Genomic DNA, 26972 nt, shown 5'->3' with positions numbered 1-26972 from the left:
TTTTCTGTGGTGCTTAAGGGATTGTTTATGCATTAATAAAGAAAATCAGAGCTTGAAGTTGCACTTTTAATTTTACATTATATAGAACGTTTGGATTTATATTAGATTACAAAATCCAAATATTTTTTTAATTAATAATTTGTAATAAAATATTTTATTTATAAATGACGATTTTTTTTTTTAATCTAGGTGCATATGTAGCTTTTACAAATATACTGATTTTTAAATATACAAATATACTGACTTAAAGACAATTTTTGTTTTTAAGTTATTATTTATATGTTACATAATTTGTAATAAATGTTATATAACATAATATTTATATATTATGTATTATAACTGTATGTTATACATGTATTTTCACTGATAGTGTATGTATTTTTACGTTTCTGTGACATTTAGTTCGTTAATGGTCTTCAAAAGCGTTTGTCTCATGGGACCTGTATTTTTCAAAAACATCACTTCCGCCTAGTCTTTTAATCTTCTCTGGTTTCTGTTTTCACTCTGCTCAGTTGGCAAGATGGCGTCAGAACCGAACAAGACAGAAATTCTCACCATTTTTAAACGTTTGCGCTCTATACCTACAAACAAGGTAACACGTTAGGTCTTATTGAAACCTATCTGTGATTGTTTTCATTATCGTTCTAACTTATTCAGAGACATCCTTATGTGTGTTTCATGTGGGATTACGTGTCATTTGTTTGTCGCTAAGCCGGTGCTGATGGGGCCTGAGTGCCGTCCAACACATAAATGCTTACTGTCAACATCACACCTCAAAAACATAGTAGTATTAAACTATCAAACACCAATGAGTTTGTATTAACAAGCTATTAGGTCTAAATTAGCTGTCTTAAAAAGAAATCGGTTGATTGCAGATTTACCGGCTGTATCTGTTACACTAGAATGACGCAGTGGCGATGGAAAATGACTCATCCTGTAATTATGTACCTCAAAAACCACGGAGTTGCCTGTCTGTACTGTCCCAAAGATGGATCAAACTCATTCATATTGTAAAATCTGTATATTGGGGCATGGAATCGTGAATTATTGTACGTTCAGATCGTGTAGTTTACATGATATTATTGACTTAGTTTTGAAAGTTATGGGGAAGTTTCTGTACATCCCTTAGTATTCTTGATTTTCCAAAAGTATATATTACTGAGTTTTTATGAACATATGTTGACAGATGTTGGAACCCTTTGTCTGTCGGTCTGCGGTTTTCAGGTGCATTTCAACCATTTAATAGCAGGTTAGCACTGCTGTGGTTTATTTATGAAACTGTTTTTAATAAAATGGTTCGTTTTGTGTCTAGGCCTGCTTTGACTGTTCTGCTAAGAACCCGAGTTGGGCCAGTATTTCATATGGAGTATTTCTGTGCATTGACTGTTCTGGGATCCATCGCTCCTTGGGAGTGCACTTGAGCTTTATCAGGTTGGTTTGAGACTATTGTTTTTCTCTTTAATTAAATTATGCTGTCATTTGATTGTCTGTTAAAGATTTGTATTCATTCGTGGTGTTCCTCAATGTCACATTCATTTGTTAATAAGGCAAGAGTTGAGGGTAGAGTATTGTCTTTTCAGATCCACAGAGCTGGATTCCAACTGGAGCTGGTTTCAGCTGAGATGTATGCAGGTTGGAGGAAATGCCAACGCGGTTAGTTCTTCTTTTTCCTACCCTATAATATGTGTACAATTGCATCAGTTCTACCTTTAAAACTTAGCCTCTTAAAGGGATAGTTCACCCAAATAAGAAGATTCTGTCATCATTTACTCACCCTCATGTTGTTCCAAACCTGTATGAATTTCTTTCTTCTGCACAACACAAACAAAGATATTTTGAAGAATATGGGTAACCAAACAGTTAATGGGCCCCATTGACGTCCGTAGTAAGGAATTCAGTGGGGTCCATCAGCTGTTTGGTTACTGACATTCTTCAAAATATCATCTTGTGTGTTCAGCAGAAGAAATTCATACAAGTTTGGAACAACTTGAGGGTGAGTAAATGATGACAGAATCTTCATTTTTGGGTGAACTATCCCTCTAATTCAGCTATTTGCATGAGCCTACACTGTAGAAGCTATATGTTACATCACTCTTCTTTGTGCACAGATGGGGTTTTTCCGCCAGCATGGCTGTACCACCAATGACACCAATGCGAAGTATAACAGTCGTGCTGCTCAGATGTACAGAGAGAAGATTCGACAGCTTGCCAACGCTGCACTCTCCAAGTATGGCACCGATGTGAGTATACAAACCTCATTCTGTTCCAGCATTATCACTGCCTAGAAAGTGAACTATGCTCCTTGGGTCTGTTGTCAGCATGTGTTGTTAAAAGATATTTTACTGTCATGCTGTAAACATGCTCTAAAAGCAGGGCCTCCCAGCCAGATTTTTTCATGGACGAGTTTGATTGAATGCATGCTTTTTGATGTCCGTAACAAATGTCAGTCATTTTTTCCTTTGAAAAGATTTTATCACAATTATGCATGGTTGTTTATTTGATTACTTTATGGTTAATTTTTCCTACTTAAAGGGATAGTTCACCCAAAAATGAAAATTCTGTCATCATTTACTCACCCTCCAGTTATTCCCAAACTGTATGAGTTTCTTTCTTCTGCTGAACACAAAGGAAGATATTTGGAAGAAAGTTTGTAACCAGGCTGCTTTGGGGCACCATTGACTTTCATAGTAGGAAAAAAATACTATGGAAGTCAATGGTGCCCCAGAACTGTTCAGTTTCCCATAATCTTCAAAATACCTTCCTTTATGTTCATCAGAAGAAAGAAAGGTTTGGAACAACTTGAGGGTGAGTAAATAATGACAGAATATTCATTTTTGGGTGAACTATCCCTTTAAGCTATAATAACAGATGTGCAACCTACAAATTGTTAACCACTTGAAATTCTAAAAATGTTATATTATTACTTGTAAATATAGTTCATATATTTTAATAGTTCTATGTTGCTATTTAATTATGTAATGCAAAAAGATATTTGGATTCCACCTTTTTTTTTATTTTTTATATGCAGCTGCGGTGTTTGTGATATTGAATAAACTTTGAACTTGAGTCACTGAACAAACTCCACGTTTCAGCAGTATTCGTTAGCTTTATCTTCCCAGTCTCTCTACGCCTGACATCCAGTGTATCTGGAGAGCTGCATTCAGAACATTTATTCTGTTTTCTGACCTTTTTTACTTCTCATCGTTCAGCTGTGGATTGACAGCTCAGGCTGTGCTCAGCCATCACCTGCAGAGAAGAGAGAGACTGACTTCTTTGACGAGCACACACAGGTAGGACACAGACTGCATACGAAATCACATGCTCTCTTTGTAGGTACTTATTTTGAATAAGTACTTACTTTGCGACCATTAAAAAAGAGTGTTCTAATAATGTGTCTAATAATGTAATCCTGACTATATCCACCATGTTGTCATTATGTGACCTACCAGCATCAGTTGCGTCGCCGGAAGTAGTAGGTCATCTGGGTACTACTTTGCCTTCTATGCATACATAATATTCTTGTCACATACTGTTTTTTGCCTTCTATATAGCAAGGAAGTATGCAATTTCAGATGCAGCCATGGAGTTGTGCATCTTGACTAGTAGATGCAGTTTTGATGTCTAAAGAAACAATTTTATTTTTATTTGTTTAAAAAGAGTTTGACTGACCATTTAGCTAACCATTGTATCAGAGGGGACTAGTTTGCCTGTCTGTTTGTTTTTTTTGTGTGTGTGCCAGAAACAGGATTCTCTCAGTCTAGGAAACCTGAAATTATCAGGGAATTTTGTTAATTATAGTTGTAACGGCCTTTTCACACCGCAAGCGGCGCATTTTTTTTTTATTTTTTGGCGTGCATGTTAACCAATGAGTGCATTCACACAGTCACGGGAGCAGCAGTGAAGCGGGGGTTTCAACACTGAGTCTATTTTTGCTGCGCTACTGATGCTTAGTTAAAGTACACTTTTGATGGACAAAATAAATATGATTTTATATGCTCAAAATGCACAGAATGAGCATGTCTAGTGTGTTTTAACAAGAATTGGAGTATGTCAGAAAAGAAAATTAAGAATCAAAAATATTTATAGATTTACCCAATTAAACTTGTTTTTAATTATTCAGTTTAAGTTGAAAGTATTGTTTACTATAAAAATCTAAAGTAAACTAGCCAGAAAATGTTATTACACAGATATATAGGCTCTAGAACTACCCAAATCAAACCTGAGTTTGCTGTCTTGTAAACGTGCACATGGCAGATGTAAAACACAAAGCTTGCCTCATTCATGTGCAGCAATATGACACAAGGCTGTAATCAGTAATTGCATTTTGTGAGTGAAGTTTTTATAAGATATTTTAAATTCCTTATTCTGTTATTGCGATCTACTGAAAATTATGTCAAAATGTTCTGTTTTGCGCTCTCTTTAAGATTGTGCTCATGCACGATGACTTGATGTGTAAATATTGATAATTGTTCTCTTACCTGCAGCCTGCCATCAGTTGGGACATGGCGTCCCCATCCCTAACAGATCAGAATGGAGCCATAACGGTTTCCCCTCAACTGGAGCAGAGCAATCCTAAGATTTCAGAGACTACCAGCACTCGTGAGTGTAGCGCATTACACTCCGTAACACATGAATTTAACAACATCATTGTCTTTACTTTTACATGTAAACATTTCTCGTCCATGTGATCCAGAGCCTGAAGAGGGTCCAAGCATTGAAGGACTGAGCACTAGTCCGAAAGCCACAATAGGTGAGTGTTGGGTTGTGTGTGTGTGTGTGTGTAAATGCTCAGACAGAATGTACATTGTCATCAGAACATCCCCATGTTTCCATTTCCACCATTCACCACCCAATTCACCATATTATTTTTGAAGTGTTTTTTTTGAGATCATATCACCAAACATTAATGAATCCCATAAGCAAGTCAAGCTTCAGGACCTGTTTGGGACCTTTATATAACCTTTTTATGGACAACCACAATAATGAAATGAAAAGCAAAAAAGTGCTATGGTACTATAACGCCATATTTTATAAATATTATAATGACATAAACACATGTACTTAAGTCTTTTTAGAATCATATCTATGTGTAATAGCAAGCCAGTATATGTAGTTCTGCAACATCTATTACAAATGAATTCAGAGCCTGCTGTCCTTGGTAATAGCTGTCTATTCTGTTAATGTAGAGAACTCAATGAGATTGGCGTCTGAAGAGTGTCAAACTCCTGAAGGTGATTTGAATGATTTTGAAATGCCTATTGGCTGATCAGAAAGAAGCAGCATGGTTCTGCGCTTGACTGACACTTAATTTGAGTGTGTGCGCCGCTTTGGCTCCACCCCTTCCTCTTTATCATATTATTACTGCAAAGCTGCTCATATTTTAAAAATGGTCTTTACTGCTTTTAAATAATAATAATACATTTTCTTACTGCTTCAAATCTATTCAGGGTTTCATCAGGGGCAGTGTATATATTGGGCTGACATAATTGTTGGCTGCAATTTAATTTATTTTATTTAAAATTGAGATATTTGGTGCTAATCAACATTATGAAACAAATGCTGTTGATAGAGCTGAAAGCCCCAAAAATTTATCAGTTTTGACGTGAACACTTAGGGTATGTGTACAGCCGAGCGCGTTGCCTTTTAAAGCGCTTGTCAACACAGTCGTCGATTGTTGTTGCCATCCAGTTGATGTTGTCATTTCTTTTCTGAATGCGGCCTGTTAATGCTAGGGTTGCAGAAACTTTACAGAATTTTCGGAAACTTTTGGAAAGTTTCTGGAAATTTACCGGAAATTTTCAGCCCCTTTGCAACCGTAGTAATTGCCAATATTTGGACAACCTAATTAGTGCAAAAAAATCAAGAAGATATAGAAATAAATGGCTGCTTGCATATAGTACATGCATACTTTGATGATTAGGGCTGGGACAATACGTCAGTTCTCGAATCTTGATTCCGGATCGATTCTGATATTTTCTCTCTTGAATCAATTCTTAGCTTAGTTTTAACAGCAGATGGCGCTCTAGGCTAGTTTTTAACAGCACACTCAAATACCCACAAAGAAGAATGCTGGACAGTGATTGTGCGTTCATGTTAAGTCATGTAAGTGGTTAAATATACTTGCACCTCGGCTCAGAATGCTTTTATGACGCGAGATTAATGTAAACAGCCCACTGCGAACACCCTTGTTATTTGCTTCAAACTTTATGAATGATTATTTTTAGGTTTAAGTGGTGTGTGTGAAGGAACTGGAAGCAGGCAGAGTACGGGTGTTTCTAAAGCACGTAGTGCCATCTGCTGTTAAAAGCTAAGCTCAGAATTGATTCGAGAGAGAATCGCGACACATCGGAAAATATCAGAGTCGCTTCAGATTCTTTGTATGGCCAATTGAGAATCAGGCCCGGTTTCACAGACAGGGCTTAGCCTAAGCCAGGATTAGGCCTTAGTTCAATTAGGGCATTTAAGTAACTTTTATAAACGTGTCTTTGAAAAAAATATTACTGATGTGCATCTTGAGACAAAACAATAGTTTTTAAGATATCTCAGTGATTTTAAGATATCTCAGTGATTTCAGTTGAAACAGTTCAAACATGCATTTTAGTCTAGGACTAGCTTAAGCCTTGTGATGATGAATTTGCACTTTGAACTTTGCATTTTTCACATGCACTGTAAATATACCTTAGTGTACACACAAACTGAAGTAAACTTTGGGCTTCACTTCTTTTGAACCTGGAACATTGCTTGGAATTGATCACTGTAATGAATCAACTAGGAAACTTGCTAGATTGTGACATCCCTACTAATTATATGAAAAGAACTAATCTATATGCCATAAAACTATTCTTATTCACAAAGTATTTGTCAATTCATATTCCTAATGTGCAGCAAGTTGTCACTGGACCACTTTTTGTGGCCTATAGGCCGTGTATCCACCAAGGTGTTTTTAGTTGGCTGACAACGACAGGGGGACCTGAAAATGCCTAGCTGCGGGCGATTGAGAGAGTTTGCACACTTCGGCGGCGCAGCGTTTTTTCAGTTGCTATTATACGCAATATCCGCGGAAGTGTTGCTAGTATCTAATTTCACAGATAATTTGTTTCTGAATAGATATCTGTTTTCTAAACCAGCAATATTAATTTCTCCTCCATTGTTCAATAGTTGTGCTTTTTGTTGTCGTAGAAGCAGGATGTGACAATTATTTGGTGTGGTATTTGTCCCGCCCCTCCTCCACTGTGATTGGACGACAGTGATGAGTGCAGCGTTTTACCCAAAGTTGAACATTGTTCAACTCTCAGTGACCAGAATAAAATGCTAAGCACAGTAAGCTCAGCGTGAAGTAGACACTCATCACACTTCTGCTGTTTTTAAATATGTGGCTCTCCAATTTAAAAAAAAAATTGAATAATACACTGGCCTTAGGAAAAGATACTTTGGTGGACAGACAGCCTTAGTTATTGATGCCACCTTTTAATTTAATTTAATCCTTGACACATTCACATGTTTGTTATACTTCAATCTCATTTCTGCAATTTAACACAAAACTGACACAAAAAAGGTGTAATGTAGGGTTTTCTGATCTCATAAAGAGCTCGGACACAGAGCTTATGTCGTGGTATTTCTGATGTGTACTTCTGATCTGGATTGACTTGTGCCCTGGAATGAGATTAGAGCAGCTTTTCATTGTTGATCAGGATGCAGTGGGTCTAAACCTTAAGACCAATTTCAGCATTCGTACAAAGCTCCCAGTCGCCCCTATTTTCTATCTGTTTATGTAGCTCATTGGTACAGTTTGCAATATTAATACAGCATGAATGTTCAGTTTTCACATGTACACTTTCAACACACTCTTGCTTTGATAATCTAATTGATTGTGTGTAGGTGTGACCTCTTGCCTTTCCTCAGGCTTTGCCGGCATGATATTTCTCAGGTCATTGTTGGCTGTGGCCTCTATCGCCATGCACTAATGATCCTTGTGCAGAGAAGTTGTGTTCTCTGGAGGAAATGCTTGTTTACTTTTATCTGACTATGCTGTCCGTTTTCAGAAATGAAACCCTCCATCATCGGAAAGAAGAAGCCAGCCACTGCGAAGAAAGGGGTAGGTGAACAATCAGTGCTCTCGGTCACTTCCTATTCATGGAAGTGTTTCCTGATCTTGCGGTGTTCAGTTTTTGTCAGTAGGTGTCAGACTTGTACAGAATCTAGAACTGTGGCTGCCTCCAGCTAAAGGAGAAAACCAATAATCAATGCAGACGTGTGCAAGTAATGGCAGAATCTGAAAGTTAAATCTTCTAATAATAGTTAACTAATTTAATGTTTGTTTTTCCCATTCAGTTTTTCATTTTTTTTTAATTTTTTTTTAAGAAAATTCTTCAGTAAAGCATTTTAAGCATTGAATCTGACAAAACATGTCTGGGACATATTTAATCTTGAAATCAAATAAGATATTATATTTTACTCTAAGGATTATCATATTTTCATAAATAAGAATAATTGTGTAGTTATTAATGAGAATGAGACTTTTTTTTTTAGCATTGTAGTACTGTAATATTAAATGCCTTAGTTTTTGTGATGTGTTAATTTAGATAAAATCAGTAGTATTTATTGTACTGCTTTTATGCTGTTTTTTTTTTTTTTATTTTTTTATAAAGGGGGATAAATGTACTTGGTTGACATGAAACACAAGTCGCAGTAGTCTTTTCTACCCTATTGTGACATATCCGAGTGAAACAGCTTCTCAATGAAAAAATGTAGGGCGGGACTTTATTTTGTCCATAGGTAATTGATTGTCATTAATTGTCATTAATTACTCACCCTCATGTCATCCCAAACCCTTAAGACCTTCGTTCATCTTAGGAACACAAATTAAGATAATTTTGATGTTACGTATGTTTGATGTTTTAAGATATTACGTCAACTGCGAATTACAACACCCTCAGATTTCATCAAAAATATCTTAATTTGTGTTCTGAAGATGAACGAAGGTCTTAAGGGTTTGGAATGACATGAGCGTGAGTAATTAATGACAGAACTTTCATTTTTGGGTGAACTAACCCTTTAAATGTAAACCATCTGCAGAAGTATGTACTGTCTTTTAAACTCAGTGCTAATGGTTATCTTTGCAGGTGGTACTTTAAATAAATGTCTTTACACTCTATTATTATTTGGATTTTAGCTTGGCGCTAAAAAGGGTCTTGGTGCCCAGAAGGTGAGCAGCAAGAGCTTCACTGAGGTGGAAAAACAAGCCCAGGTGGCAGAGAAAATGAGAGAGGAACAGGTCGCTGAGGCCAAGAAACAAGCTGAAGAGTCCCTGTGAGTCTACAGATGTCACAAATTAGGACTGTTGGGCATGTTTGCAGATGCTGGAAAACTGAGATTTTTTTTTTTTTTAATCATTCTTTAAAGGTGAAGTATGTAGTTCACTAGTGGCGCCTAGAGGAATTACAAGAAACTAAGAATATTGCAAAATTCCCTTTCGCGCGTTGCGCCTTCCTCAACTCAAACATCACGTACAGCTCTTGCAGTGCTTGTGAAGTCATCTTTCAACACTTTAAAAGTAGGCTACTTTTAATAAAAGGTCCAAAAGGTTAGGAATACTTTTAGCTGTGTTGCTATGTGTCATGAGTAAGCAACTGAGTTGGCGAACACTATCTGGAGCGAACGTGAGCGTCTTGCTTATAATAAACCCACCCAATATATCTGCACCGGGTACACTTTTGACACAATGCGCCACAACTGTTTGAGGCTGTCTAACTAGACCCATCAAAGTAAACAATACGTGGTTAAACGCCCTCTGGCTCTGCCTGCTACAGTAGCCACACACCAAGCTCTCGCTATAGGCTGAGCTGAAAGAGATTGACAGATCTGAGCGGACTGTTCAGTATTTAGATGGCGCCTGGTTGGCTCAATGTTTACACTTTTGGGCAAAATAAACCCATTAATGGCATACTAGTAGTAGTCAATAAACTGGGTTAAGAGAATGTATTTTAACAAAATCTTACATACTTCACCTTTAAAGATTTTGCCCTCTCTTTAAACTATTGAATTCTCAACCATATGTTTGAGGAGGATGGTGCCTCTTCTAACAGTGCAATCAGAGCTATTGCTTTAGCATTTTTTCCCCCCTGATTGCTTTCCCCCTTATCTCACAGAGTGGCCTCGATGCGACTGGCCTACAAAGAGCTGGAGATTGACAGGAAGGTGGAGGAGAAGAAACTGCAGAACCTAGAGGGGAAGAAGAAGGAACAGGCGGAGAGGCTGGGCATGGGATTCGGCAACAGGAGGTAAAGACACAGCGGCAACCTTGATTAAACCACTGTCACATTAATTACATCACTCCCCTGAAGCATGACATCATTCGTCTTCTGCTGATTAATAACCCAGATCAGCATCATACTGACTGTTGTGTGTATGTTTGTTAGTTTTGTTAATGTGACTTTGTCCTTGATTTTCTGTAGTGCCGTGTCTCATTCCGTGATGTCTGAGATGCAAGTGATCGAGCAGGAGACCCCGGTGGGAGCCAAATCCTCCTCTCGCTCTAAGCTGGACATGTTTGATGAGCCTGGCTTTGCCTCGGGACCGCCAAAGTATGTTTGTGACGGACAGCCTTTGTGTGTGTGTTTTTGTATGTGTGTAATTTGTATCATTCATTGTGACTTCAGGTACAAGGACAACCCGTTCACATCAGGAGACAGCTTTGGGTCACGGTGGGACAATGATGGAGGATCATCATTCTCCTCCTGGGCTCTGGAGAAGGAGGAACCTAAAGACAGTGAGGTCACCATCTCAAGCATCCAGCCAATCGGAGAAAGGTTGGTCTGTCTGAATAACGTCCTGATCCAGTAGTCAGTGATTTGATTTGTGGCTAGTTTTATGACTGTTGACACAATGCGTCTCAGGTTGCCCAGCCGACGGAAGCCTGAGGTGTCTGTGCCAGCCGCAGAGTCTAGCGAAGCACGACAGAAGTTTGCCAATGCTAAAGCAATCTCATCGGACATGTTCTTCGGCCGTGAGAGCAACCCAGAGGTACCATGAGCCCACTAGACCTTCAGTACATTGAGTTCTATGACTGTGACTGGTGTTGTTGCCATTAATTTTGACACAAACTTGACATCTTTAGTTATAATGTTATTGTGTATTTCATGTGTGTATATATTTCATATATATCTCACAGAAGTGAGTACACCCCTCACATTTTTGTAAATATTTTATTATATCTTTTCATATGACAACACTGAAGAAATGGCACCTTGCTACAATGTAAAGTAGTGAAAATGTCCAAATTGGGCCCAATTAGCCATTTTCTCTCCCCGGTGTCAAGTGACTCGTTAGTGTTACAAGGTCTCAGGTGTGAATGGGGAGCAGGTGTGTTGAATTTGGTGTTATCGCTCTCACTCTCTCATACTGGTCAGTGGAAGTTCAACATGGCACCTCATGGCAAAGAACTCTCTGAGGATTTAAAAAAATGAATTGTTGCTCTACATAAAGATGCCATAGGCTATAAGAAGATTGCCAAGACCCTGAAACTGAGCTGCAGTACGGTGGCCAAGACCATACAGCGGTTTAACAGGACAGGTTCCACTCAGAACAGGCCTCGCCATGGTCTACCAAAGAAGTTGAGTGCGTGTGTGGCGGCAACCAGGTGAGGAGTACAAAGACAAGTGTGTCTTGCCTACAGTCAAGCATGGTGGTGGGAGTGTCATGGTCTGGGGCTGCATGAGTGCTGTCGGGACTGGGGAGCTACAGTTCATTGAGGGAACCATGAATGCCAACATGTACTGTGACATACTGAAGCAGAGCATGATCCCCTCCCTCCCTTCAGAAACTGGGCCACAGGGCAGTATTCCAACATGATAACGACCCCAAACACACCTCCAAGACGACCACTGCCTTGCTAAAGAAGCTGAGGGTACCTAAACCCTATTGAGCATCTGTGGGGCATCCTCAAACGGAAGGTGGAGGAGCGCAAGGTCTCTAACATCCACCAGCTCCATGATGTCGTCATGGAGGAGTGGAAGACGACTCCAGTGGCAACCTGTGAAGCTCTGGTGAACTCCATGCCCAAGAGTGTTAAGGCAGTGCTGGAAAATAATGGTGGCCACACAAAATATTGACACTTTGGGCCCAATTTGGACATTTTCACTTAGGGGTGTACTCACTTTTGTGGCCAGCGGTTTAGACATTAATGGCTGTGTGCTGAGTTTTGAGGGGACAGCAAATTAACACTGTTATACAAGCTGTACACTCACTACTTTACATTGTAGCAAAGTGTAATTTCTTCAGTGTTGTCACATGAAAAGATATAATAAAATATTTACAAAATGTGAGGGGTGTACTCACTTCTGTGAGATACTGTGTGTGTATATATAATATAATAATTTATATATATATATTATTTTTCTCTACTAGTATGAAGCAAAGACTCGTCTCGAGGGCATGGCAGGAAGTACCTCCATCAGCTCTGCTGACCTGTTTGGTGACGGCAGTGTGCGTTCCTCTGGTAAACACATCCCTCTCTATCTCGCCACGTAGTCGTAGTGTATTATGTAAACGAGACTTTGACTGTGACGCTCACTCTGTGCGTTACGTTCATGTATGTTCTCCCTGTAGGCTCATCAGGATTTGATAGCGTGCTTCCCTCTGGTCCAGACATCGCCCAGTTCAAGCAAGGTGTGAAGACTGTTGCAGGCAAGATGGCAGTGCTGGCTAATGGGGTTATGAACACCATTCAGGTGAATGCACACATTTGCTTTATATTTCAGTCTTGACGATACACCGTGCCGACTCTGATTTAACTCTTCTACATCAGCTGTATTAATTCTCTCCGATCGTGTTTCAGGATCGCTACGGATCTTACTAAAAGGACTGCTTTAGACTGAAATGGAAATTGCATCAAACAGGACACACCTCACTGCTGATTGGATCTGGTCTGTCTTTCCTACATGAACACACATCAGAGAGAGAGAGGGAGCGAGAGAGAAAGACGAAGACCTGGGACCTCTCAGTCTCTCCCCAGACCACTGTAGACATTCTTGCTGACAGTATTTTAATTTCATTTTGAAGACTTTCGTTTTATTTTCAGATACAATAGAAGCACTGGACAGTGTAAAGTTTGTTTTCAGAGTGGCAGTGCTTTCTGTTTGAACAGTCCGGTTTTCTATGCCATGTACTGGTCTTTGATTTCAAATAGTTATGAATTTTGGAAAGTATTCTGTCTGGAATTAAATGTATAACTGAACTTATAGCGCTAATATGTCCTCATGGCTTTCTTTTTGTATTTTAACGCTATCTGAAGACCTCAGTGCATTCAGTAAACGAGGAAAGGGAACCCCATATGGTGTATTTATAAATTGAGCCCATTACCTAAATACAGTCTTTTAGATTTTGATGCATTATCATAATTATTATTAGTAATTATGACAAAGTTTGAGTGACTTTAAGTGATAAAATAACAGTAATATTGTGCAATATGTTCTCGCATGTCAAGGACGAGTTCTTGAGGTTTTTGTGGATGTGGCTGTGTGAGTGATACCTGGGAGTTTGTTTCAGGACAGATGATTTTTAAACTGAACCGTGCTTTTTTTTGCATGCCAGCATAAGCCGAAGACAACGGTGCTGTACAATGAGTCAGATTTCCAGCGTTCACTCGTCGTATTTACTGATAAAATGCTCAAGAAACCAAGCTGACTGAGGAGGTTTACAGTGATGTGATTTAATCAACAATTTAATAAGACTCCCTCTGTTTAGATGATAAAATGACAGCTGACAAAATCATTTTTTTATTTAAAATTCACCCACTGAAGTGATGTCGTCTGTTTTCTGGTAATGTGCATGTGCAATACTGTTTTCTAGTACATGCATTACAGCCTTTCTTTTCTTTTTCTTTTGGTTTTATGCCAGACTGGGAACTGGTGAATGGTATTTGTCTGCCTGTCCGTTTGTATCCCAATGCTAAATTTGAAAATAAACAACAACAATCCAACATCCGCCTGGAATAAAATCTTTTTATTGTGGCCTGTTGAAAAGAACCTATTAAGATTTGTGTGAATAAAGAATGAAATCCCCCACAACAGCTGTTTAAGACTTTGACTTAGTCAACACAATATTTGATTTTATGACATTACAGATAACGTGCAAATCAAACAAGAGTGGTAATATAGTTAATTCAGAGAGAGTACACAGTAAGAGTAAATGTTGACCCTTTAAACCGAATAAAAATGAAATCAGTACAGGACTGGCCTGGTTGACGTTAACCCTATAAAGCCTACGGTATCATTCGATAGGCACATTTTTAAGGCATCTAAATTTTCAACGATCAAAACTTTGCTATTATTTCATATGTCAGGCTTTATAGGGTTAAAAAAAGAGGGTCAGGGCTTTCATGTGCTCCCATTCAGCGGACACCTTTCATCCTGTTGTACAGGGGCAGGGCGACCTGTGACCTCTCCATTCATTCAGCCATGCCAAGCAAATGGGGCTGTATTATAAAACACAACTGTTCCTGGGTCAGATTTTGTTTGATAGCGCTCCAGGTGGTGTGATGTTCCTGATTCCACAGGCATTGATTCCAAAGTCTGTTCAGGAGTGGTAAAAGACCCTTTGATCACAGGTACAAAAACACACATAAATGTCACCTTCTGTTATTGCATTCTACGGCATCTACATACAAACAAAAGATCAATGTAACCCTAAGTCCTCCTTCGGTCTTATTTGCATAGCAGTTAAATTAAAAGAGGGCGATCAGAGAGCCGCATTATCCCTTTGTAGACCCTCATTGTGTCCCTGGCTTCTCATCCATGTCAAAGCTTTGGATTTGCTTAGTCACACAATCAAAGAATAACAGGTTTGAAAGCAGCAGACTGGCTATATTTGGTAGATATATGAATGGAGCCGATTAGTGCAACAAACAAACAAGGAAAATCCTGAATAATGGGGATTTATGGCTTAAGTCAGCCTTCGGATTCACTCAATCAAATGCACAATCAGACTTGCTGAGTAAATTCAATTCCCTTCTCAGCTTTTAGTGAAATTAAAGGGTTAGTTCACCCAAAAATGAAAATTCAGTCATTAAGTACTCACCCTCATGTCGTTTCACCCCCGTTCATCTTCGGAACACGAATGAAGATATTTTTGATAAAATCCGATGGCTCAGTGAGGCCTGCATTGACAGCAAGAAAATTTAACACTTTCAATGCCCAGAAAGCTACTAAAGACATATTGAAAACAGTTCATGTGACTACAGTGGTTCAACCTTAATGTTATGAAGCGACGAGAATACTTTTTGTGCGCCAAAAATAACAAAATAACGACTTTATTCAACAATATCTAGTGATGGGCGGTTTCAAAACACTGCTTCATGAAGCTTCGAAGCTTTGTTTTGAATCAGTGGTTCGGAGCGTGTATCAAACTGCCAAAGTCACGTGAACCATTGAAATTTCGAAACACTTATGACGTAACGAAGCCTCGTTTTTTGAAATCACGTGACTTTGGCAGTTTGATACACGCTCCGAACCACTGATTCGAAACAAAAGATTCGTAAAGTTTCGAAGGTTCATGAAGCAGTGTTTTGAAATCGCCCATCACTAGATATTGTTTTTTTTGTTTTTTGGCGCATTCTTGTCGCTTTATAATATTAAGGTTGAACCACTGTAGCCACGTGAACTGTTTTAAATATGTCTTTAGTACCTTTCTGGGCATTTAAAAAGGAAATAATCTTGCTGGCAATGGAGGCCTCACTGAACCATCGGATTTTATCAAAAATATCTTAATTTGTGTTCTGAAGATGAACAAAAGTCTTACGGGTGTAGAATGACATGAGGGTGAGTAATTAATGACATAATTTTCATTTTTGGGTGAACTAACCCTTTAAACTCAGAAGTTGCACGTTCACAGCTCAGTTTTTTTAGATGTTTGCCCCAAAATAAAACAAGACATGTTGACATACAGTAAGAAAAAAGAGCTATAAAATAGCCCATAATTTTGTCTTGGAAAAATATGATAAGAAATGTTTAAATTCATATTGTGGTCTAACTTTGTAGACTTTGTTATAGTGGAAAATATACAGTCTGAGATCTCTTCTGGGATATTTTTCACCATTAGAAAGATCTGAGTCTCTGTTTGAGTTCAGTTTAAGCTCTTTGCTCTCTAGGAGAAAGAATTGAGACATTGAAGAGATCTCTGCGATTTTGCTTTTATATGGAAACAGACCCATTTTCCTGTAGGTGCAAACAACTGCGCATAAAATTCACCCCACACTCTGCAAAGTCTTATAAATGTGTCAGTACTGTATAATCACACAATAAAGCGCTGATCAGATGAAAATGCAGTGGATGGATCGATACAACCGATGATGATGATGATGAGGCTCAGTTGATCCAGGCGTATGAGTAGAAGCCGTTCTGCTCCCACAGATCACACCTCTCTCTAGAGTAGCTCTTTACAAAAGAAATGCTCTTGTCCAACAGGGCGACATGTGAGGGGAACTCCGGCCACTCCTCTGGCATCCTACCTGTGAGGTTATGAAGAGGTTTGGAACATTATGGACAAGATTTGATCACTTTTTTTGTGTGAATAGAGCACAACAGTATTAAAGAATCATGAAGAATCAAGCAGGTTATTATTTACTATAGATTTCAAGTGTTATTAGTATGGGAAATCTCACATTAAGCTTACCCTCTTTGGCAAAATGTACAAAATACTTGGTGATCATTTCCTGGAAGTTCATATCAGCTGGTGACAGGGTCCCTAGCACCATTTCAAGACCCCTGAAGAAAGCCAGGCTGTCTAGAAGATGAAAGGCAAAGCGACTGGGGAAGAGAAGCCAGCTGGAGGCGTTTGCCTGTTTTGATGGAGTGTAAGTCACCAGATAACGGTATACTGGGCTCTTTAAAGCATCTGGAAAACATGTGACATCATTGAAAAGATTTAGATTTAAACATCGAACTATGAAAGACATAGTTAAGGATAATGTACAGTCAGTGGCAGAGGAGTCTTGTATCATCCTGAAGGAGTTTATTTTGCAATAATGACTGTACGCTATCCTGCTTATTACCTGCCACTTACCATGAAATATTTATTGGAGCTCACAAATGATAAAATATTCAGAGTGCTGATAAAGCCTTTTAATTGTGAATTGTGAAATGAAAAATTCATTTGAACCTGAAGCTCTCTTAGCCAGGTCGTTCCTGGGGCAGGTGGCCTTCATGTCAGAGACCATGGTGGTGAAGAGCCTCTCTGGACACCGATCAGAGGTCGGACACGGTGCTGAGCTATTATACAGCCTCAGCGCCTGATCGGTCAGGTTCTTTCCAAAAGGGGTCAGTTTGTCTGTGTGAAGGAATCAACAGAGACGTGGGTGAGGAAAAACACATTCACTTATATAAAGACTCTCATTCATAATGTTCTTTTTTAAATGTCTCTAATGAGTGACTTACTTGTCACAATCCACCGATAGTCCCCCCATGTCCATGTAGAGATGTTTTTATATGGAGGACTAGAGTATGAAAATATATGATGTCATGTTCACAGTGTAGTTTCCATGGTTATTGGTATGGTAAAATCAGAATGTAATGAACTGGCTTCCTAAAATTAATTTGAACTGAACTGGCCACACCCACTGGATGCTGAATCAGAATTTAAATAGGAATGACAGGAAGAGGAATTTACTGAATTTCATTAGAGGAATTTCATTAGTCCAATACAAATTTCACGACAAAACATTAATAATTACAATATTAATTTTTATTATTTATGCTTATTATTTCCTGTAGAATGTATGTAATATTTTAGGAGATGCACTGTATGAATGAAATATCAATCAATCAATCAATCAATCAATGTGACCCGTGCTGGCAAAATGAGTCGGAATGCGCACAAGTGAAAAATGTTAATTTTGGTCGAAATTGAGGTTTAAAAAAAAAAAAAAAAAGAGTTCATTAAGCCCTTGTCTAGCGATCCCAATGCTCCGAATAGCGATTAAACATCTAAAAGTATCTTTATTTGTGCGTTTTCTGAGAGTACCACCTTTCCTTTGACCATGAAAAATGCAGTTTTTCCTCTGCTCGCTTCTGGACGACTGGCGCTTCCTCAGCAGAAGTTTGGTATTGTTGTAAAGTGCAGCATTCCAACTTTGTGAATATTCATAGCGAATTTGCGATGGCATGAGTTTTTCAAACTCATTCTGATGTAAAGAAAATGATCTTACTCACGCTGACTGACAGATCCGAAGCGCGCACACAAAGACGCCTCAGACAGCGTGCGATCCAGATATACACATTTACACAGAATTACAGTATTTCAAAAAATCTGTCTTGGTGGGTATTCACGCAAATATTATCTGTTATGAAATTAATAGTTAAACATTACAATGAAAAGGTTCATATATTTCTTTGAATTTCATTTGCTGAATTTAAATCCAAATTATAATTCTGCTTCCTGTTTGCTTCATCAATTCCAATTCATAAACTCATTTGGAATTTAAAGGCATTCTCAGTTCAGTTCTGAATGGTGTGTATTCCTGACAGTATTTTCATTTTACAACTGATAACTGAAAATAAAACAAAGCAGGTTACCTAAAATCAGTCTCCTGTTCAGTTGTCCCAACCACAAATGGGACATCATTATAGGCTCCACCCTTCTCCCAGGTCTCAAACGGAGGAGCAGTGAGAACATGGCCATCAACTACTGCAACTGGACCAACAAATTTACCTTTGACTGGAAGATCGACTAAGTCATCGGCTGCCCATGATGGGTACTCCTGCCACGGGATTGCCTGAGTCAGATACAAATCACTGACATTAATTCAACCACAGATCCATTTCTGATATATTACTACCATTTAGAGAAATTAAACCCTCTGATGTTCATTGGAAATTCATTGGGCGTTCGTCGAGTTCTGGCAGGCGGTTGAGGTTTGATGATTTATTAAAGAGGGTTTACGGATGGAGAAGCCAACAGGTTGAGGCTGTTGTTAGTCAGCCATGACCCTGCTGTGGAAGGTTACAAGCTCGGCCATAAATTTCTCACCTGAAGGACTTGAGTGATGTGTAGCCCTCTCAGGCAGATGGCGTCCTTGCAGCCAGTTTTCCTCAGGAATTCTAAGTTGTCTTTTTCTGCTGACTCCAGGGAAGCATTATACACATACGAGCCGCTCATGTCAATTGCACGATGAAAGAGTCCTTTGGCTAGTGGAGACATCATCAAGGTCCAAACCGAAGTTCCTCCTCATGATCAAAGATAGTGAAAGAGATACTTATTATAAATCTATAAAGCTAACCCTTGTAAAAAAGTGCACTTAAATATTTTGAATGTGCACTACTAATGTACTTTATATCTTACAAGTATTTTTTAAACTGCATTTCCATTAATATATTAATAAATACACTCAAGTACACTTTGCAATAGTCAAATTAAATTATATATTTTAAATAAACAAGTACACTTATTTTGATGTGTTGACTAACACACTAAAGCATATGTAAATTAGGGCTGGGCGATATGTAAAAAATATCTCATTGATAATCGCCTTAAAATAATATTATGGTATCCGATAATATCATCCACCCGATATTAACACATTTACTGCATTTAATTTTACTCTTTAATTATTTTTGGTTGGGATTGTGATTAGATCATAATTACTGGCTTTATTCTTTTAATAGCACATTTAACAGTTAGAAATAAACACAAATGTAGATGTCATTTTAAGGGTTTACACATTAAAAAAACTTGGGTCAGTGGAAAACAATATGCACTGTTAACCTATTAGAAAGTAAGTATTTTTCAGATAATATTTTAAATTAACTATATAAAAGCTTAAAAAAGAAGGGTACAGGGGGTTATGCAATTACAATCAGGCATTTTAAGTGTCTAAATACTTTTAGAGGTCATTGTATGTTGTACCTGAGCTTTGACCAAATATGGTAACTCTCCCTGCATCGCCACCGAAGTTATGGATATTCTGCTGGACCCACTGAAGTGCTTGGATCTGGTCCATGAAGCCATAATTCCCTTTGACAGCAGACAGAAAAAATTTCAATATGCTGTAGTGACAAGCAGAGAGCTAACAGAGCCCATAACGAAATTAATTTTTAACAATTACTTATAAATCTTTAAAGACAGACCTACTGTGAGATCTGAGGTTGTAATCGATGGTATATGCTTTTGTTGACGCCACCAGCCCGTGTTATTTCAACTTACTTGCTGAATTTGTGGTGAAAAACTACATTACCCAGGATAACCTTGTACGTGGCTTGAGTCACACGTCCTTCACAAAGATGGATCTGCCTGATTTTGATATTCTCTGATGAGTCCAGCCCAACACCTGGTCCTCTAATGGTTAGACAGAGACCTGAAGAGTCCTATAACCCACAGTGTCTCACACCTACTGTGAAATTAGGTGGAGGATTGGTGATGATCTGGGGGTTCTTCGGTAAGGCTGGAATCGGGCAGATCCGTCTTCGTGAAGGATGCATGACTCAAGCCACGTACAGTACAAGGTTAGCCTGGAAGAAGAATTACTTCCAACTGCTCTGACAATGTTTCCCCAACACGAAAGATTGGGTTTTCCCACAGGACAATGTGCCAGGCCAATAAAGGTCAAGACCCTGTCATGGCCAGCCCAATCTCCAAACCTGAACCCTATTGAAAACCTCTGGAATGTGATCAAGAGGAAGGACATAAGATCACAAGCCATCAAACAAAGCCGAGCTGCTTGAATCTTTGTACCAGCAGTGGCATAAAGTCACACAACAGCAATGTGAAAGGCTGGTAGAGAGCATGCCAAGACGCATGAAAACTGTGATTGGAAATCAGGGTTATTCCACCACATTCTGATTTCTAAATTCTTCTGAAGTTAAAACAGTATCATGTTGTTTAAAAATGAATATGAACTTGTTTTCTTTGCATTATTCAACGTCATCTTTTTTGTTATTTTAAAGGGGACCTATACTGCCCCTTTTACAAGATGTAATATAAGTCTCTGGTGTCCCCAGAATTTGTCTGTGAAGTTTCAGCTCAAAATACCCCACAGATTTTTATAGATTATTATAGATTTATTATATTTACACATTTATTATAGATTACACCCCTATTTGGGTGTAAGCAAAACACGCCGTTTTTGTGTGTGTCCCTTTAAATGCAAATGAGCAGAATGTCCTGGCCCGCTTTCCAGAAGAGGGCGGAGCTTTAACAGCTCACGCTTCGGTTGCTCAACAACAACAAAGCTGGAGAATCTCACACAGCCAAAATGAGGATTGTCAGTAACGGTGTTCAGCCTTACATTGTTCAAACCGGACACTGATGGAGAGACTCAGGAAGAAGTTACAACTTTTAGAATGAAACTGGACGTTTCTGAATGGTTAGTGGATAAATTAATGTAGTTGCTGTGGAGTTGATTCAACTCATCAACTAGCATGTGCCGTCATGTTAATCTTTGTGCAAATCCAGCGTTGAATTGACCCTCGTTTGTGAAGCAGTCCAGCGTAAAATGACGGCATGGTAACAACACTCTACTACAACAACTCTTCCTCTTCTCTAAAGCAGCCCAACATGGCCTCACCCCCTTTGTTGCGTGTTCTCGAGGGCAGGGTTTATGTAAATTTTAGGGTTAGTGATGTCACTAACCCGGGAAGAAGCTCATTGTAGTCTCTACCAGCCGTTTGTTGTAGTCCTTAAACAGAGAATTCTTTAAAAGAAAATATATCCCTTTGCATTGAACTTTGAGCGTCGTAACTTTGCAGATGTTGTTTATGCTCAAACAGCAACATTACACACTAACTAAAGTTAAAAAAAGTGAAATCATAATCAACCACCCCTTTAACCCGTTGTCATTTTCTGCAAATAAATGCTCTAAAAGACAATGTTTTTACTTGAAATTTGGAAGAAATGCTGTCAGGAGATTTTTGAATAAATGTGTCCAAGATGGACAGCAGTCGTAAGTGAACTGGACAGGGATGGGGGCCTTACCAGAGGAGTTGGTGGGAGAGCCTTCTCTGAGCACTTCCAGGGCCATAAAGCCAAAAGCATTGAGTCTGTAATTCAGACTGACATACACCATCTGCGTGCGGGCCGCCAGCTTTTCAGTGGGGGAGTAGCCTTTCTCCTGGCCACTCAGCATGTGGAGGTACCCTCCGTGGATCCACACCATGACGGGCAGGGGTTTTGCGGGCTGTAGACTCGGAGTCCACACGCTGAGATGCAGACAGTCCTCCTGTCCCATGACCTGCCCGTCTTTTTGAAGGGGTTGCACCTGTGCACAGATGCTGCGGAATCGAGTAGCATCATACACACCTTCCCAACACCGTCCCGCCTCCACTAGATCCGCCGGAGGACGCCAACGACGTTCACCCACTGGCGGTACAGCATACGGGATGCCCTTGAAAGAGTACGCTCCATCTTTCCAGCGCCCACGCAGCAAACCGCACTCCGTCTTCACCTCTGCCACCCCTGGAGGCGGATTCACAGCCACATAAGCCAGGTATCCCGCGAGAAAGAGGAGACTGGCCACGCCACAGCCGATGAGGAACATGCATCTGCGTGACACCACCAGGAATGGACTGACGTAGTGGCGACGGACGTACTGTATCTGTTCCTCCTCTTCATCCTGCACTAGATAACGATACTCTGTCCCCTCAGGGACCTCATACACATCCTCACTCATTTTCTATCTTCTGTGTGAAAGTGAGAGAAAATACAAGTGAAAGTCATTACCTTTTTATTTAGAAAGACTGTGTCAGATGGGAGGGAAAAAAACATGCAAATATTTTCTCTGACACTTGTATTTATAAAGCATTCTAAAGGTATTCATAATGATATTTATAATAAACATTGCAATCTATTCTATATTTTATCTCCTACATTATGTATGACATATTAAACTTTATGTATATTAATGACTGCACCTGTGGAGAAATGGTCAGTGATGTATCCTAACACACAGTAACACATAAAATATAACAATGTTTTACTCAAAATGGTGCAAAAAAAGTGTAGTACATTCGTGTGCATAAAGACGTACATTAACAATAGATTTGTGAATAGATATATAGGCTAGTGTATCAATTTGTGTTATGCCTGTGGTTACCATAACTATAAAGCATTATAATGCTTTAGATGCAGGCTTCACAGTATGCATCTGTGTGGTTTGTGTTAGTTTACTGAGTCTCAGCATGAAGTGTGTGTGCTGTCATGAAAGACGCAGGATGAAGCGAATAATCAGCGGAAACAGCCAAATGACCCACCACGAAGCCAAACTTTCCCATTTTAACCTAATTTTTTTTTCTATGAGGTGAAAGTTAAAATATTACCGCACAAATAAACGTATCCCACCACATGACGCTAAAGAAAAAAACATGTATAAAATTAGTTAAAACTGCTCTGTGAGTCTATGGAATAACTGGTTTCAACCACAGATTAGACGAGGAACTCCTTTTAGCACTGCACAGCAAACATGTAAGTGTACTAAACATAAAAATATAACAAAATTAACAAACCTACCTTAAAAGGTTTTGCCCTGCTAACGTCGATACAAAGTTACTTAAAACAGCACAACTACGACGCAAGCACTCAGAGACATTTTCATCTTAATTTACTAAACCATTATAGCTTGCTCCTATTTAATAGCCTGTGTTTAATGTAAAAAGCAAAAAAAGGTCACAAAATGACGCATGTAATATACTTACTATGACATTAGAGCTCGCGCACACACGTACTGCAGGCTATCAGACAAAACAACCCTGTACTTCTCCTGCTCCGCCCATAACTACAGTTTTACAGGCTGCTTTACCAAACGTACAATATCAGTATGTAACTACCACCACTAATTAAAAAGAATAAAGTAACCATAAAGTATAAATTAATTATGATTTACAAAAGGACATATACCAGTGCTTACCTTTCAGCATAATAATGTTAAATTTAGAATGTGTAGTAGGCTATATCGATAATTTGAAAAGCAAAAAGTTAGATTTTAAGAGTTTTTATAAAAGTTTTGCCATTGTTTCTTTATTAGAAAGAAACTTTATTTAAAAAAAATAAGGGAGAAAATGAGTGGAATGGGAGTTGGAAATGCCAGCTCAAATGAAATTCATATTATATTGCATATATATGTTTATATCGTTGTTTTATAAAATCAACAATATGTATTAAGTGTTTTATTAAAGCTGCCGAAAGTTATTAAAATACGTAATAGATAGATAGATAGATAGATAGATAGATAGATAGATAGAGAGTTAGGTTTTTGAAGTTGTTTTGGCCACTAGAGGCCCTTATTGTGTTTCATATCAGTTTCCTGTCATTGTATCATGTGTTATTGTTCTCACCTGTGCCTCATTTCCTGTGAGTGTATTTCTGTTCCTCTGTTCTCAGTGTTTGATATGTTGGGACCAACCACTCAGGTCTTTTTGGTCAAGCTCTCTTGTGCTTTTCTCTGGATTTATTTGCTCTGTTTGATTATCTGACATTGCCATTTCGTTGTCCTTATTTTTTCCCCTTGAAGTTTTTGGATATTTTTTGATTTACCTTTTTTGGGAAACACTCATTTACCCTTTGATGCTTCTAGAACAAACTCAGTCCTGGAGGGCCACTGTCCTGCAGAGTTCAGCTCCAAGTTTGGACACCCGTTCTAGAATCTGTTTTGGCATTTTTATATTGATGCTTTGAAACAATTTGGAGTTACAGTTTTGGAATTACTTTCTGGACTAATTAAAGAGACATTAAAGGGATAGTTCATCCAAAAATGAAATTTCTGTCATTTATACTCACCCTCATGTCGTTCCACACCCATAAGACCTTCGTTCATCTTCTGAACACAAATTAAGATATTTTTGATGAAATCCGAGAGGTATCTGACAGCAATTTAACCACAATTTTCAAGGTCCAGAAAGGTAGTAAAGACATAAAATAGTTGACGTGACTGCAGTGGTTCAACATTAATGTTATGAAGCGATGAGAATACTTTTTGTGAGCAAAAACTACGTCAGAACACCAGCTTAGTATTGCCAGACGTAAACAGCATAAGAGAATGACACAGAAGAGAGGATATTGTTGAATAAAGTCGTAATTTTTGTTTCATTTTCATTCTAAGAGAGAAATAGAATGATTTGAGTTTTGTTACAGATTTCTGATATAATTGATTTTTGTTTTTGTTTGTTTTGGATCATTTAGCAGTGTATCTATAATACACAGTGCCTTGGGAAAGTATTTGTATGCCTTTTTTTAAAAAGAAAATTTCACTTCTTATGTCAGGAAAAAAATTACTTTTTTTCACATCAATCTTCCATACACCATAATGACAAAGCAAAAAGTTGGGTTGAAAATGGACAAACCTAGAGGTTAGGTTAATGTTTGACCAACCTGCTGGGTAGTTTTATTTAACTCAACTATTGATTAAAAATTACTCTATGGCTGGCTTAAAATGAACCCAAAATAGTTTGGAAATTAAAAATCAGACACATAATTACTAGAGGCAACAATAATATTTAAAAGGTGAACATTTATTAATAAGCAATTTAATAAATGTTTATTATTTAATTATTATTTATTGAATTTATTAATAAATGTTCATTTATTAAACATATGGGTTCATTTTATGCGAGCAATATAGTCATTTTTAAGCAATAGTTGGGTTAAATAAAACTACTCAGCAGATTGGGTCAAACATTTAACCCAACCGCTGGGTTTGTCCATATTTAACCCGCCTTAGGTTGTTTTTAACCCAGCATTTTTTAGAGTGTAAGGGTTCAAACCGTCAACCCTACTTACTTATAGCACCTTTACCACCACACTTTGCTGTTGGGATGGTATTGTGCAGGTGATGAGCAGTGCCGTGTTACCTCCAGACTTGATGCTTGGAACTGAGGTTCATCAGACCAGAGATTCTTGTTTCTCACAGTCTGAGAATGCAAATTCCAAGTGGGTTTTCATGTGTCTTCACTGAGGGTTGAGTGTTGCAGTGATGTTTGTCCTTCTGTAGATTTCTCCCATCTCCATATATGATCATAGAGTTCAACTAGAATGACCATCAGCTTTTTGGTCACCAATCTTAACCAGGGCTCTTTTCCATCGATTGCTCAGTTTGGCCAGGAGGCCAGCTCCTGGTTGTTCCAAACTTCTTCCATTAAGGATTATTGAGGCTACATGCTTCTGTGAACCTTCAATTCAGCAGAATTTTTTGTCGTCTTCCCTCAGATCTGTCTTGACACAATCCTGTCTCTTAGCTCTGATATGCACTTCAGCTATTAGACCTTTTATTGAGAGGTGTGTGCTTTTCCAAATCATACCAATTCAATTGAATTTGCACAGGTTAAGAACTGATTTAACCCGTGCAAATTTCAATTGAATGGATATGATTTGGAAAGGCACACATCTACAAGTGAAATTGCAATGCTCCTGAGCTAAATTTCAAGTGTCCCAGAAAAGGGTACTTATGCAATGTAATTATTTTTAATTTTTAAAGGGGTCCTTGATTATGATTTCACTTTTTTAACTTTAGTTAGTGCTGTTTGAGCATAAACAACATCTGCAAAGTTACGATGCTCAAAGTTCAATGAGATATTTTCTTTTACAGAAATCGCTTTTTAAGGACTACAACAAATGGCTGGTAGGGACTACAACAAGCTTCTTCCCGGGTTGGTGACATCACAAACCCCAAAATTTAAGTAAACCCTGCCCCCGAGAACACACAACAAAGGGGGTGAGGCCATGTTGGGCTGCTTTAGAGAAGAGGAAGAGTTGTTGTAGTAGAGTGTTGTTGCCATGCCGTCATTTTACATCAGACTGCTTCACAAACGAGGGTCAATTCAATGCTGGATTTGCACAAAAGATTAACATGACAGTACATGCTAGTCAATGAGTTGAATCAACTCCACAGCAGCTACATAAATTTATCCACTAACCATTCAGAAACGCCCAGTTTCATTCTAAAAGTTTAACTTCTTCCTGAGTCTCTCCATCAGTGTCGACTCCAGTTTGAACAATGT

The 26972-nt window shown here is 38.5% G+C and overlaps 2 protein-coding genes across 5 annotated transcripts; one reads left to right on the top strand and one right to left on the bottom strand.

The window, feature by feature from the left end:
• The first annotated feature begins 426 nt into the window (after positions 1-426).
• Positions 427-13978, top strand: arfgap2 (ADP-ribosylation factor GTPase activating protein 2). Of its 2 annotated transcripts, XM_051869519.1 has the most exons (17): positions 427-592; positions 1313-1431; positions 1581-1653; positions 2109-2240; positions 3210-3290; positions 4485-4599; positions 4694-4750; positions 5187-5231; positions 8043-8095; positions 9173-9309; positions 10149-10280; positions 10455-10583; positions 10659-10808; positions 10896-11022; positions 12406-12496; positions 12607-12728; positions 12836-13978. In XM_051869519.1, the coding sequence occupies exons 1-17, from the start codon at positions 521-523 to the stop codon at positions 12854-12856; spliced, it is 1656 nt and encodes a 551-aa protein (XP_051725479.1). In that variant the 5' UTR covers positions 427-520; the 3' UTR covers positions 12857-13978. The 2 variants fall into 2 exon arrangements, with proteins under 2 accessions (XP_051725479.1, XP_051725480.1); XM_051869520.1 differs by lacking the exon at positions 5187-5231.
• Positions 13979-13986: 8 nt separating this feature from the next.
• On the bottom strand, positions 13987-23812 carry si:ch211-71n6.4 (para-nitrobenzyl esterase). Of its 3 annotated transcripts, none has more exons than XM_051869514.1 (9): positions 23676-23812; positions 21961-22664; positions 19897-20004; positions 19021-19217; positions 18567-18766; positions 17430-17488; positions 17155-17322; positions 16669-16890; positions 13987-16504 (listed from the first exon to the last, which is right to left on the bottom strand). In XM_051869514.1, the coding sequence occupies exons 2-9, from the start codon at positions 22652-22654 to the stop codon at positions 16362-16364; spliced, it is 1791 nt and encodes a 596-aa protein (XP_051725474.1). In that variant the 5' UTR covers positions 22655-22664; positions 23676-23812; the 3' UTR covers positions 13987-16361. The 3 variants fall into 3 exon arrangements, with proteins under 3 accessions (XP_051725474.1, XP_051725475.1, XP_051725478.1); XM_051869515.1 differs by having other exon boundaries at positions 23491-23702; XM_051869518.1 differs by lacking the exon at positions 23676-23812 and adding an exon at positions 23491-23669 and having other exon boundaries at positions 21961-22661.
• Between the last annotated feature and the right edge of the window lie 3160 nt (positions 23813-26972).

This window comes from Ctenopharyngodon idella, chromosome 18 (genome assembly GCF_019924925.1).
Source record: "Ctenopharyngodon idella isolate HZGC_01 chromosome 18, HZGC01, whole genome shotgun sequence".
Taxonomy (NCBI): Eukaryota; Metazoa; Chordata; class Actinopteri; order Cypriniformes; family Xenocyprididae; genus Ctenopharyngodon; species Ctenopharyngodon idella.
The sequence above is the reverse complement of the archived record's forward strand: the minus strand, read 5'-3'. Positions and strand labels throughout refer to the sequence as shown.